Source organism: Erigeron canadensis, chromosome 4 (assembly GCF_010389155.1).
Source record: "Erigeron canadensis isolate Cc75 chromosome 4, C_canadensis_v1, whole genome shotgun sequence".
Taxonomy (NCBI): Eukaryota; Viridiplantae; Streptophyta; class Magnoliopsida; order Asterales; family Asteraceae; genus Erigeron; species Erigeron canadensis.
In genome coordinates, this window is record NC_057764.1 from 23,327,015 (window position 1) to 23,342,693 (window position 15,679).

The window sequence follows — 15,679 nt, forward strand, 5'->3', positions numbered from 1 at the left end:
AACTTGGCATCCACATCTTTGAAAGTATCCACTAGTACTTTCTTCATACTTGAAACAACATCTAAATTGTCTTCAATAAACTTCAGATACTCCTATTATAATATAAAAACAAATAACCACATCATATCCAGTCAATGATCACTAAAAACACATACCAAAATTAATCAAAACACAAATTCTTTACACAATCAAAACTGATTGTATACACTTATTCTATACACAATCACATATGATTAAAAACATTCAATAGAAACTGATGATATACAGACTACTTGACCTGACAACATATTCAATCAAGTCTGAACATATATTGGTTTAATAGAAATCAAAACTGATTGTATACACTGATTCTATACACAATCATATTTGATTAAAATAATTCAATCAAACCTGATTGTATACAGACCACTCGACCTGGCAACATATTCTGATCATATTTTAGTTAAATACAAGTAAATGTATATTTATCTGACACCAATGACCAAACGGTAAATAAGTAATGTAAATTATCACTAGTCATTATAGTACCTTCTTCTCATCAGAAATGCCTTCCTTGTTAGAATCACTAACATGCACAAAACCTTCACCCGAATCTTCGTGTTCAACAAAATCAGGGGCAAGTTCGAGCAAACCAAAACCTCCATTGAGAATTTCCTTATCAACACGAGCTTCAATAAAGTCACTCCAATTTCTAAAGACTGGACGTTGTCGGCAAATAGGAACACTCGGACATATCGTACGGTCAAGATAAAGGAGCTACAAAATAAAGGGGAAATAGAAGAAATTTTAAAACCAAGAAAAATATAAACAAACGCATATAGAATATACATAGGCATGCACTTACAGTTAAGAAAATAGTTGGACCGGCATAAGCATTTTTTTCAGGATGAAGTCGGTTCCATTGACTTTTACTATACTGTAATTTTTCAACAAGTGACCACACCAATCAATATCAGCCACTTTTGTTTCCCTAGATACGTAATCCAACACATCATACTTCAACAAACCGTTGTTGTCACTACATATCATCGTATTCCAAAACAACATTAAAAAGTTGATTGTAAACAGAAAATCAACAGCACCATCAGATCTACTGATAACAGTTGCTAGTGACAAATTTCTTCTACTTCCACTAAATTGACTTAACCATTGCTTACGGAATTCAGCATCAGGCTGAAACTTCCCAGAGTGCAGATCAACATCACCTTTTCGAATCACATCCAAAACAGCTTGCTCATCACACTTAATGTCCCCCTTCGAGGTCCTAATGACCATATCTTTGCCATCAAACGAATCCACGACATAGTAAACAAGTTTTGGAGGTAAACTCTTGATATTAAAACCTATAAGGGAACCAAAACCTAACTCGCGGAGCAGCTTCTTCTGAGCAAGACTAAGTTGAGTCATAACACTAGCAAATGCACTAGGTGTGGTCCTGTAGACGATAGAGGTAAGATCTGAAGCATTAACTGAACATTTCTTGGGAGCTTTCTTAAGATCTTGTCTAGGACACTTAGTGGAGTTCTTATCAGAAGCTAAACGAGCAGCATTCAGGGACGCCTTCTTCTTCTCTTTGACACGGCCCAATTCAGAAAGAGGTTGATTTAAATCATCCGCACAAATGGCATTGTTGGGTTGCTTAGACACCTTGGCCTTCTTATTCTCTTTATCAGGTTGCAACTCTGCAACATTTTCAAATGCAATAGACAGAGAACTAAAATTTAATACATAAACTACGCATGAACAACCAGCATAATCTGATTAAAACTACGAGAAACAAATTAATAGAGAAGACACTAAAATTGCAGATTTTTCGCTAAACAAAACAATATCAACGACATAACCAACACAACAACTACACATGAACAACTAGATATTTGACTGTAAAATAACACACATTCATATCATATTGAATAAACTACCATACAAACATACTTGTAGCAAACAATCATACATGCTTAGATGTAAAAATTAAACAGTACATCTACAAACAAAAATTTCTAATAATCTACAATTAAAATTTACTAAAAATAAAAACCCTATAAATTAATAAAACACTAAAAATAAATAAAACGCATAAATAAAGGATAAAAATGAACAAAATGAAGAACATAATACACGTACCAGACAACGACTGTGTAGAAATATTCGGAACTACTTGATTATCACTCGGAACGACTACTTGATTACCAATCGGAATGACAGATTTACGTTTCTTTTGATACTTCTTCATTAATTCCGGTGAAGATGACATACTTAATCGCCGGAAAAAACGAAGGTTAGGAAAATCACAGGCCGGTGAAGTGATTTGGGGGAGAGAAACCCTATAATGAATGTGTGTGTTGATTTGGCGGAAAGGAAGAAGGTCGGGGAAATGAAAGAGAGGAGGGAAAGGAAGAATGCGTGTGAATTTACGGATATAACCTTCCGTGTGTTTTTTCCTTTAAATACATCAAATGAATCTGAACCATTGATTACAAAAAATGAAAGGTGGGGATGTGTCCCTTAATTTCCATGGAAAATTAAGGACTCAAATGAATAAATCACTATAACTAAAAGATCTAAAATATAAACACTAATATTCAGACATGAAACCAGCTATTTATACTCCATTAATAAGCAAACTACCTCACCCCCTTTTAACACCTCTACCTTTAAAATGTTTTTTATACCCTTCTAATTTATACTACCCTATTTTTTCTCCATCACGCTCATTACACACACACACGTTCATCCGATTTCCGATTTTCTCTCTCTCCCCCCTTCTCTGATTTTCTCCCCCCATAAACACCATCCACCACCGCCCCAAAAACCACCATCAAACCATCATCCACTGCCGCCGGCTTAATTTTTTTTCTTTTTCATCGCCGCCGCCCCACAAACCACCATCAAACCACCGGCGTTTTTTTCTTATTCCCCGCTGCATTGCGCGGGTACAACGCTAGTACATATAAATTTGTTTATGTCTTTTCATTTAGTTAAATAAACAACCATGAACAAAAAATTATATATTCTTTTAGTTAATAAATGAATATGAACATAATTTTAGTCTTATTAGTTTATGTTGATGTTTTTTTTTTTCAGAATTCGTTCTTTGATGTACACTCATTTATGTGTATCTATGAAACCCATGGTAAAGATGGTCCACATCAATGCTTTGATGTCGATGATTAAGATGTAAAATGATAACCATTGTATTTACAGCATGCAATTTCCGACACGGACCTGTTAGCATGACACGACACGACCTGGTTTTTTTGTGTTTCGTGATTGCCTTAACGTGTTTCGTGTCTTAACAGGTCCGGACCTGTTTAGACACAATATGACACGTAAGACAAGTAGTATATATATATATGGACATGTTAAAGACACGTTAAAGACATGTTAAAGACACGTTAAAGACACATTAAAGACCTGTTAAAGACACGTTAAGGGCCTGTTAAAGACACGTTAAGACACGATAAGATACGTTATCATGTCCCTTAATAGGTCTCTTATCGTGTAACTTTTAACAAGTCTCTTAACAGGGTCTTAACAGGTCCCTTATCGTGTAACCTGTTAAAAATCGTGTCGTGTTCGTGTTTGGAAAAACTGACACGATTAGCTATCGTGTTGTGTTCGTGTTTAACCCTATCGTGTTCGTGTCTTATCGTGTCGTGTCGGACACGATATGCCAGCTCTAATTGTATTCGACGAATTATTAGAATTTTTAAATTATAACTTAATATGTTTATATATAAACAGTAAATTTGTTTAAATATGAACAAATCAAGTTTTACTTAATATAACATATGTTCATATAAATAATCCCTTGATCCTTTGTATCGAATTGATACATACTTATTGTCATGTTGCAAAGCTAAAAGTACCGGTAAATGAGTAAATCGGCAATTGCTCATGATTTTTGCATGAATTTCCCCCATGGTACTAGATCATATGCAAGAATTAAAGAAATGTACGAATATACGGATGGAGTGTTTTATGGGAAATGAAAGGATTCCATCCTTATGATTTATTTGATCTTTTGGTTTGTTTAGAATTTAGATCACTATTTTTCCTTTCGAGTGTTGCATCCATCATCCATGTCACTAAAAGAGTCGATTATTGTGTTGATTTATTAATGTATTTAGAGTAAATTACACGATTGGTACATGAAGTATACCCCAAATTACTCTTTTGATACAAACATTTAAAATTTTACTCGGATCATATCTAAACTTGCATCTTCCACACTGATCATACCTAAAGATCCACTTTTCTACTCGGACCATACCTATCACTAACGGCCGTCAATTTGGCCGTTAAGTCAAGTCACGTGTCATGCACGTGAGGTATCAAACACGTAATTTCATGTATACTTCAAGTCATCCATGTAATTTACCATAAAAATAATTAATAAGAATTTTAGAGTTTTCTTTATATTAAATTTTTTTTTTTCATTTATTAAGTTGGGTGGGTATATATATTATTAAGTTGGGTAGATATATTTTTTATTATTTTCATCTACTAAGCTGGATAGATATATTTTCATTTATTAATTTTTCTTTTGTCTTTTTTTGAACGACTATCTATCATACATGTATTCCTAAACTACACGAATATTTTTTATGAAACTTAATATTCTCGAAACAACCCTTAAAGTTTTTATCATCATCATCATCATCATCATCATCATTATTATTATTATTTTAATTTTTTTTCTTTTATTTTATTTTATTTTTTATCAAAATCCACACTTTTATTATTAAATTTTCATAGAATTTACAAGAAATTAATGGGGAGTTGCGATACTATCTGAGCTCCCACACCTTTAGCTATAGCAAAATTAATCCTATGAAAAATATGAGCAGAAACTCGTGCCCCAATATGTTGAGTCACGGAGAACTTTCGGATCCGTTTCAATAAAACTTTAGATGCATGCTTGTATCAAAATAATAATAGTAGTAGTAGTAGTAACTATTATTATTATTATTTACAACTTATTTGTATTATTATTATTTTTTTTAAAAATCATCACTTCCATTAGAAATTATTATTATTATTATTATTATTATTATTATTATTATTATTATTATTATTATTATTATTATTATATCGATGAATTAAGGGTGATAATATTAAAACATGCATCTAAAGTTTTTTATTATTATTTTGTTGTTATTTATTATTATTATTATTATTATTATTATTATTTATTATAATGATGAATTAAGGGTGAGAAAAATGAGGATGTTTTCATTTTTTGTTTTTGTTTTTTTACTTTTACAATTTATTTGTATCATTTTTTTTTTTTTGTTTTTTTTTTCATTTTTACAACTTATTTGTATTTTTTTAAATGAAAATTTATTATAAAAATAATACAAAAATATAAAATATATGTATATAATTTTCCCAAACGAAATATCTTATGAGAATTTAATTTTTTTCATTTTTAATAATTACTTTCAAAATAAATTACACCGATGATACCTGAAATATACATGAAATTACGTGTTTGATACCTCACGTGCACGACACGTGGCTTGACTTAACGGCCAAATAGACGGCCGTTAGTGATATGTATGGTTCAAGTGGAAAAGTGGAACTTTGGGTATGATCAGTGTGGAAAAACGTAAGTTTAGGTATGGTCCGAGTGAAAATTCCAAAGTTTGTAGAAAAAAAGTAATTTGGGGTATACTTTAGATACCATCCGTGTAATTTACTCTTGTATTTATGTTGGTTTTCCTCAATTTTTGTTCTAAGAAAACTTTAAATCTAAATTCGTAATTTTTCAAAGGAAAATTGACTTTAGATTATCAAAACATAGATTTATAAATCGAATAGTTTATACTTACCGTTCTTGCTATAAAAAAGAGTTATGGAGATAAGCTTGCAACCCCCCATAGATCTCACACAATCCAATGGTGCAATACCTACGAACCCTCCTTACAATTAGCATCAAGATCTCATTCACTCCCATAGTCCCATCTCCAACAAATCCCTACACATTCTTCAAATTCCAAGATGTACACAATTTCTGATATTAACATAAAATGTAAGTTTCTCAAGTCCACAACCTCATTTCACCATCTAGTCCAAGACCCTAAAAAGAAATTACATTTAGCTTTAGAGCATTACAATGTTATAAATTTATTAAATTTGTAACTAGACCTTACTTGCTATATTATATTATATATAACCTATTAAATGGAATCGGGTACTATTCGTCCACGTATCATCTAGTAAAATTTTGTCAAATCGCATCCGGTCCGATCTTTTTATTACAGGTTATTTATTGGTTTTTTTTACTTTCTTTTTCCTTATGAATTCTCAAACAATATATTACAAATTTTTTATGCCTATATCCCATACCATTACTATTATTCGGATTTTGTCATAACGCGTCCCATTTGGGCTTTTTATTACGGGTTATTTGTTAGTTTTTTTCACACTTTTTTTGGTCTGGGTTTCCAAACAGTATATTGCAATTTTTTTATGGTCATATCCCGTAACGTTTTGTACTCTTATTTGGTTTTTGCACACTTTCTTCTTTGTGGTTTCAACTACTATATTGAAAACTTTCATTCGACTTTTTTCTTGGTACATATTAAATATATGTATTCGATACACTATAAACTTGTAGATACGTTTGTACTATTGTTTGAAATAAATATATTTCATATGATAAAGGTTTTAAGCTAACATATATAGCGACACATCATAAGTAACAAAATGTAATTACAATAACTGAAACTCTACAACACTCAGATGGATGTTAATGTGGTTTTGCCATTAAGTAAATATATATTTATTTGAAACAAACTTATTTATGACCGAATGATTTTTAATTAGGTGGTTGGAGGTTTAATACAAATACTCTAAAACAACACAACCATTTCAAAACGAAAATTGAGTTCCCGCGATACGAGACTCAAATTATACTAGTTATTATTATAATATCTCATATCTAACTTAATTATAGAACATTGATATTTTTGTTAATATGATATATGTATGTTAGCTTCTTAAGCATTTATATTGGACATTTTGTATGGATTTGAGTCTCCATGAAAGATTTATATTAATTTCACTTTCATGAACTTTCATTGGAGGTAAAATAAAAGAAATAAATAACATTAAAAATACATATAAACATATATCATACCTATAGAACTTAAAAGAAAAAAGTAACATTTATTTTTAACAACAAATTAGTTAGCAGCAAACCATGCATGCATGGGATGAAATCCAAAACTTTTGAATTCATCCTCTGACCTTAATAATTTACTCTTAAAAATGTAAAAAGTAAGATTCGACCGGTAAATTTCTTCAAAATATAAGGCTTTATTAATGAGTCACCATCCTATTATTTGTTAAAAAAATAAGACTTTTTAAACGAAGTGATATTTCACAAATCTAATAGAGGTCAAACGTAATCGAGTAATTCCTATAACGACACCTGTCAAATGAAATACCTACAATACTTTGATACCACCAAAGTTCGAATCTGAACTCACGATGGTATACCTCTCCATCATTCTCCATGTCACTTCCCTGGATTAAAGTGGGAAATCGCAATAAAAGAAAGACAAATGAGACAGGAATAAAATCATAAATCGTTATTTTCATTTCCTTTTTCTTGTTTTCAAAATCGATAATCACTCGTCACTATTGACTTTGACAAACTGTAATTAGTCCACTTACTAACTCACAATTATCACATTCATAATCCATTTCAAGATCCTTCCAACTCAATTCTTCTCATCACTCAAACTTTTAATTTCTCTCTCTCATCACTCTTCATCACCCATTCTCCTCACAATCAATCAAATCTCTCTCCAAGAAACCATAAAAATATTCCTTCATAAAACTTCAAGAAAAACCAAAGTTAACAAACACTACCATTTGTTCTTCTTTATCAATTTTCTTGATCAAGATTCAATCTTTCTTCACACCCAAGATTTTCTTGGCCCAAAACACTTCATTTCACTTCAACCCCATATCACATTTACAAAGAAAAGATCATTTTTTTATTATAAAAAAAAAAAAAAAAAAACTGTGCTAAAAAATCAAGATTTGTATGTTTGATGAATATGAAGTTATCTTCATCATCACATATGGATAATATCCCATCAACACCAGGCAAATTCAAGATGGAAAAAACCTATAGATACAGATGGCAATATGCATCTTTTGCAAAACTTACATTTTGGACTATTATATTCTTGGGTTTAATCCTTGTTTTCTTCTTCAAATCACCACCAAACTCATCATCATCATCATCGTCAATGGCATCAGAAGATCTTTCAAGAAGATCATTAAAGACTCAATCTTGGGGAGGACCCGGATGGGAAAAACGGGTCAAATCATCTGCCAAGATCCGAACAACAAATGGGTTATCAGTGTTAGTCACCGGAGCAGCAGGGTTCGTCGGAACTCATGTCAGCGCCGCCTTGAAACGCCGTGGAGATGGTGTGTTGGGGATTGACAATTTCAACAATTATTATGACCCTTCTTTGAAAAGAGCTAGGCAAGCATTGTTGGAAAGAAGTGGGATATATATCGTTGAAGGCGATATAAACGACATCGTTTTGGTAACGAAATTATTTGAATTAGTCCCTTTTACTCATGTTATGCATTTAGCTGCACAGGCTGGTGTTAGATATGCAATGCAGAATCCTAGTTCTTATGTTCATAGTAATATTGCTGGTTTAGTTAATCTTTTAGAAGTTTGTAAAAATGCTAATCCACAGCCTGCAATTGTTTGGGCATCATCTAGTAGTGTTTATGGACTAAATACTAAGACACCCTTTTCCGAAAAAGATAGGACTGATCAGCCTGCTAGTTTATATGCTGCCACAAAAAAAGCCGGTGAAGAGATTGCGCATACGTATAATCATATATATGGATTGTCTTTAACTGGTTTGAGGTTCTTTACTGTTTACGGACCTTGGGGTAGGCCGGATATGGCTTATTTCTTTTTTACTAGGGATATTTTGAAAGGAAAGTCGATACAAATCTTTGAAGGTGCTAATCATGGTACGGTGGCTCGTGATTTTACTTACATTGATGATATCGTGAAAGGTTGTTTGGGTGCTTTGGATACTGCTGAAAAGAGTACAGGAAGTGGCGGGAAGAAGAAAGGGAATGCGCAGTTGAGGGTTTTTAATTTGGGGAATACTTCACCGGTTCCTGTATCAGATCTTGTTAGTATTTTGGAAAGATTGTTGAAAGTGAAGGCGAAAAGGACTGTGATGAAGTTGCCTAGAAATGGTGATGTTCCGTTTACACATGCGAATATTAGTTATGCTAGAAAGGAGTTTGGATATAAGCCCACAACAGATCTTCAAACGGGTTTGAAGAAGTTTGTGAGGTGGTATGTTAGTTACTATGGTCCTGGGAAGAAGAACGATCATTGAATGCTCATGCACGTGGATTAAAATTTCAAAAGATTTGGTAAAGGTATTATCAAATACTTGAATTTGGTATTCACATGATTGATTATGTTCATCTTTGTGATCTTTGTTTTCATATATCGTAATGATGATAAGGAGAGTTAAAAAAGGAAGAAATCCCACGATGAAGAATTGATTTTTGTGATATGTACCGAAAGAGAGTAAGAATATGTGTTTTCTTTTTACTTGTGGAAATGTAATTGTTGTAGCTTCATTATTGTAGAATTCATGGCTAAGAGAAGAAATTTGCTTCATTTGGTGGGAGTTGTATCATTTATGGAATTCAAATAAATAGAACACAATAGTTTGAGATTTTTTGTTCAGATTTGACTTCAAATAATGGATCATGGATGTTATCAGTTTGTTGATTCGACTTTGACTCTTTTGTTTCAATCAGCATTTGAATGAAAATAAACATGTTGTATACAATTATAATTCATGTGATTATTCTTTTTTTCTCTTGTATTTAAAATCTAAGCTCTTACATCGGTTTCTTGAATCTAGTTTGACATACTTTGTTTTGTTGAATTCTGCATTAAAACTGTGTGTATATATATATCAGATAATGTCTGCCCTTGTCTTTCATTCTGGATCTATGTTCGTAAGTTGGATAACCTTATGAAAAGCATTAACTGGAGACAGTCAGTTGAGTGGCCTTGCTTGATCATTATAAATGTTGATTGAAGGATGTGTAAGTGGTTTATCTGAATCGATATAGTATATTATACTGTTAGGTTAAGTATCTGCATGAAAATTCGACGCTAGTTTTTGATATTATCCCTTGCTTGATTAAGTTTGATATTATTGTTTGAAATTGTTATTTGCCAAAAAAACCTTGATGATGTGTTAAATGTAGATCTATGATCTTTGGTTTGACTTCAAAATCGCCAAAACACGATATATTTAGATGTTTAGTTCCTGGTTCATTATGGTCGAAACACAATATGCACTTTGGATCTCTGGTCTTAGGTTTGACGTTATATAAATAGAAGACGTACAGGTTGAAGAAATGTTATGTGTATATCGACCTAGGTTGACTTTTGTTTGTGAAGTCATCATTTTCCTTGGGAACTTTGATGATGCATTTAGAAGTTTTTTCCTATTATTTGTATTTTGGATCTATGCTCTTATATTTGACTACAGCTTGACTTCAATCTTGACTAGTGGATGTAATTAGTTTCTTGATTGAACTTTGGGTTGTCTGCTTTGCTGATATATTCGTTCGACTTGAATTTTGTACATCATAGTATTGATATTGTGTGCTGGGTCCATGCTTCTTTCTTCGCCCCTTACTCCTTTTAAAACTGGAAAATGACAGTAAGATAGAGCCTTTTGAGCAACTTGCTATTGTTGTGAACACTATCATGCAAATTAGCAATAGTATATAGTAACAAAGATTGTTAGTATCTACCACTTGTGGAGCAGGTAACAAACTCACAATTATGTTGTTTGGCATGTGTGTTTTTTAAGGACGGTGGACCCATGTTTTTACAGGGTGTAAAAGTAACCTAAGATTTTGATACTTATGGCAATCTTGATCTCAACCAACAATATTGTTGTACACATGGTTCCTGCTTGTATCTCATCTGAAAATAATGTCATTTATTGGTGCATCTATCGAGTTCCATTTCAAGTAAAAGAAAGAAAAGGAAGCGGATATAAAAAAATTCATTGCAATTAGCAACTTTTATTCTACTTTTTTGTGCTAGCAACGGATACCACCATCGTTGGAAGTAATTAAGTCTGCTTGTGATTTCCGGGCCTGATTATGAAGGACTCCTCTAACCTGGGCAACAGGAGGTTTTTCCCTGACGGTCTATTAATCACACACATCAGTTGGCGCTAACCTGGTCAACAGGAGGTTTTTCCCTGACGGTCTATGAATCACACGTCAGTAAATACCTTCTAGTTGGTGTTTGCCATCGATTTCAACTTATAAAAGCATACGAATGGTCTGTCAAGCATCAACTTATGCCTTAGGGTGGACGGAGTGGGTAGGGTAAGGGACCGGTACCGCGCCGGTACCGGTTGGCACACCGCGCCGACCCCCCGGTACCGGTAGGGCGGGGAGGGAGTTGGGGAGCGTGGTGCCGGTTGTGGAGCTAGATTTTTTGACCGTTTGAGCTTGAAACAAAAAAAAAAGCAAGGGGGAGGGGAGGGCGGCAAGGTGCTCCTAGCATTTTGGGAGGGGAGGAGTGGGGAAGCTTTCCCCAAACCCTTATGAGCCATAACTTCTATTGCAAGTACCCTCAATAGCTATATCAGAAACCATCATATGTAACTATGCCAGCTGTAAAGATGTTCTGTTTAACTAGATTAGATTAGTATTAATGAAAATCTGCTAGGAAAGCAGGAGAACCACGTTTATTAAAGTAGTTAATGCTTCAAGAGAAGACATTGTAACTTTTTCAACTACAAGTTAAACTTTTATAAAGCTTCTACAAATAAGATCATGAAATGGCAATAGATTGAACAAACAAAATAAACTGATAAGTTGCATACACAAACTCACCATGTGAGTAAGGTATTGATTGCAACCAAGCAGCAAAGGAAAGATATTTTAAAAAGGCAGTGCACAAAATGTATGAGAAGTGCATAGATTAATACTACATTCTTAACAGGTTCTTCACTTCAAACAACACAATATCTTTTCATTCTCCAAACACCCTTGTTTTTTAAGAAACAAAGACCATAGATTCAACTAAAAAACGACAACTTTAAACCAAAATTAGAATCCAGCTTCCACATAACAGTTCTCTAGGCCACGAGAGTGCTAGCTGTGGTTGATTCGCTGCAATACGTAAAAAAAACCTTTTTATCAGTATGCAGTGTATAGATAGCATGCCAACAAAATGAAAACCCAGAAAGAAAACTTCTACAAGACTACTTGTTAAAAATAGCACAAGTTTAATTAACAGATTGAACATTTGCAGCAAGCCAAATAGCAGAAGGAAAAAAATCAATAAAAAATAATCCGTCATGCCGTTTCACAAAATTGTAAAGCAATATAACCAAAGTCAAAGTTTCTCATAAAACTAAACACTTCATGCACTTCTAGCTTGATTAAAAATCTGATTAACATTACACCTAGTTTGAAACCACAAATTTGAAACCACATTTATGATCCAAAATAACATTTTGGTACACAAAAAGAACAGTAAACATAAAGAGTCCAAAACAACATGTGTAAATATATGCATACAAGTGAGGCAGTCAGATAATAATACTAATGACAATTGACAAGGGTTTTTAGAAGGGACATACTATTTCCAGACAGGTGGAAGCTTCTTGGTTTTCTTGTAGTAACGGGCAAGTCGGTGAATCCTGCTCTCCACAAGAATCAACCTGAACTTTGAATCCTTATCTTTCCTGTTTCTTTCCAAATGCTTTCGGATAGCAACAGCCTTCTTAATAAGGTGGTACAAATCCTCTGGGATTTCAGGAGCAAGTCCTGTAATTTAAAGAGAAAAAACAATGCAAACAAATTAACTAACTAATTAGGTGAACATATAAAAAAGAAAAACAAAACGATACAATGCATACCATGAGCCTTGAGAATTCTGAGAATCTTGCTACCAGTCACACTGTTAACCTGAGCAATACCGTGAGAATCACGAAGGATAACACCAATCTGAGATGGTGTAAGACCCTTCTTGGCAAACTTACAGATACTGTCCTGAACCTGATAAAATGAAAAACATTTATTAAGCTAATTACTATCCCAACAACACATATCATATCCATCATCTACAGAAGCCAAATGAAGAGCAAACTATGAATAAACATGAAACAAAATAACTAAAAAAAGTTCAGTCAATGTTTAAGAAGCTGTTTTAAATTGAATATTTCAACAACACATATCGTATCGATCATCTAGCGAAACAAAATGAAAAGCAAAGTATGAATAAACCTAAACATGAAACAAAATAACTAAAAAAAGTTCCAAACCATGTTTAAGAAGCTGTTTCAAATTGCGTATCTCACTAGTGCTACTGCTTATTTTTAAAATTGTGCTAAAAGTAAGAACTTTAAATGGTATCTAATCAAAGTATAAAATAAACAAATACAACAGCTATATCTTCGATTTCGAAACACTCGTAAAAGTGCTTAAAATGAAATCCCAAACACCCTTTAAAAATTTAGGCCAACAAGTTCTTCCAAGTTACATAACCCAGATCTAAAATAAGTTGACATAAAATGATAATTATCAAAGCTATAATCACAAGCAAGCACTCAAAAGACTAAAAATTTAACACATTTTCTAAATTATAAAGCCAGCATTCGATACATTAACCAATAAAAACAAATAATCAAGTAACAAATAATTATATGAAAATAATAACTATCAAATACGATATGATATAATAATAAAAGATAATAGATATAGAGAACAAACATACATCCTGAGCAGAGATCTTAAGCCAGCTTGGTGGAGTCCTCTTGTATGGCTTAGCGGATGCTGAGATACCCTTTCTGTAAAATCAACTTTATATATCAGTATCACACATATACATATATATCTATACATACATAATATAAAAGTAAGAGAGAAATGAGAAAAGAAAATACCCTTTGCTGTGCATACGCCCCATGATGACGGAGGTGTGGTGGTTGGCCGCCGGCTGCCTGTGGAGGAGATAAAACTAGTAGTATGTAGTTTGGCTTGAAACCCTAAGAAAAAATGTAGGCGGAGGGTAAAGTTGTGGATCGATTTTTTATATATATAGTATCAAGAAGGGTATATTGATTTTTAGGGCTTTTCATTTTAGTAGGGTAGTGGCCCAGTTTTCATATTACTTGGGCTTGTGCCTTGTCTTGATTTTAATGGGCTTATTAGTTTTTGTTTTTAACGTTCGTGTTATGGGACGGTTAACTGTTACATCCATTCGGGCGGGTAGTCACTAGCGACCGATCCACGAAGTCAAGGATCACAGGGGAGGGAAAACTCACCAATTTAACCGCTATAGAAGGCTCGACATTAAATTGGAGATAAAACCTCGTTTGCTCAGACTCGAACCCTGGTCTCCCATGATCCAAGTATCATTGCTGGACTTCGAAATGTCGTTGGGGTTTTAACCCATTGGCGCTTATTGGTTGTTTTACATGATGAGTCTATTGATAACTTAATTACAAATTTACAATTTTGCTTAGCTAATTTGTTATTTTTTTGTCTTATTTAACCGGTATTTTTAAAAACTTTTATTTTTAAAATAGGAATAAAAATACAATTGATTCATCAAAATAAACATAAGCCAAAAGTAAAGGTGAGATGTTAAAAAGATGATTATTCATGTTGATCTGCATTTGTCTATTGAGATTATCTAATTCTCATATTACACGACAAAATGATTACAATGAAGAAATTAACTGCAGACATGAAAAAACCATGTAAGATGTTTAGGATATGGGTCAAGACGTTAAATATGTTGATCAAGTTAGTTCAATTATAATATATTAAATGGATATAGCTAAAGTTATGTTTTTCAATACTTCAAACTTAATCAACATTGTTTTCATATACTTTTAAAATACATTTGGTAATCGATCCCATTTACTCATTTAAACAACACACAAACATGACCCGAAAATGACTTACTTTAAGGTATGGGAGAGGTCCCAAAAATCTTACAACGTCGATTCTATTGCTATAGTTGCTATTGATTGCTTGTTGCTAGCCTTAGAAAAATCTTTATATTCACATGTATACGGTCCGACTTCTAAATAATAGAATTAAAAGGTCTATAATTCAGACATGCAAATTAGATGTCCCCACATCATAAATGGTGGATCTAGGATTTAAACAATATTAATGAATTGTAGAATGTTAAAATAATAAAACAAAATAAGAAATAATTTTATATTATCTATATTTGTGTTACACTACAAACTATTTGATTATTTGTATTTTCTCAATCAAATTGTTGATAACTCTAAGATGCTTTTAATTTTTATTCATTATCTATACTTTATGTTACACTTTAAATGTATACAATATGTATTTGAAATATATATAGTAAATGGATAAGTATCATGGAATGTAACAAACTTTGCACAAATGTATATAGTAGGAAATAACTAAAGTTGTGTGAATTGTATGTAAACAACTCGAAAATAATGTTTATTGTATGTAAGAAAATGTATTTAACCCTTTAAAATCATACAAGTGGCACCTCTATATGGTTGCCACGTATGTTTTCTTACAATAAACACTTTTTAAAGTTGTTTACATACAATACAAACAACTT

The 15,679-nt window shown here is 32.6% G+C and overlaps 2 protein-coding genes across 2 annotated transcripts; one reads left to right on the forward strand and one right to left on the reverse strand.

The window, feature by feature from the left end:
• Positions 1 to 7,759: 7,759 nt before the first annotated feature.
• On the forward strand, positions 7,760 to 9,807 carry LOC122596162 (UDP-glucuronate 4-epimerase 3-like). The gene has a single exon (XM_043768693.1). The coding sequence runs from the start codon at positions 8,067 to 8,069 to the stop codon at positions 9,396 to 9,398; it is 1,332 nt and encodes a 443-aa protein (XP_043624628.1). The 5' UTR covers positions 7,760 to 8,066; the 3' UTR covers positions 9,399 to 9,807.
• Positions 9,808 to 12,017: 2,210 nt separating this feature from the next.
• On the reverse strand, positions 12,018 to 14,133 carry LOC122595722 (40S ribosomal protein S13-like). The gene is made up of 5 exons (XM_043768151.1): positions 14,004 to 14,133; positions 13,835 to 13,907; positions 12,978 to 13,116; positions 12,699 to 12,885; positions 12,018 to 12,225 (listed from the first exon to the last, which is right to left on the reverse strand). Exons 1-5 carry the CDS (start codon positions 14,024 to 14,026, stop codon positions 12,192 to 12,194), a joined length of 456 nt encoding a protein of 151 aa, XP_043624086.1. The 5' UTR covers positions 14,027 to 14,133; the 3' UTR covers positions 12,018 to 12,191.
• Positions 14,134 to 15,679: the final 1,546 nt, after the last annotated feature.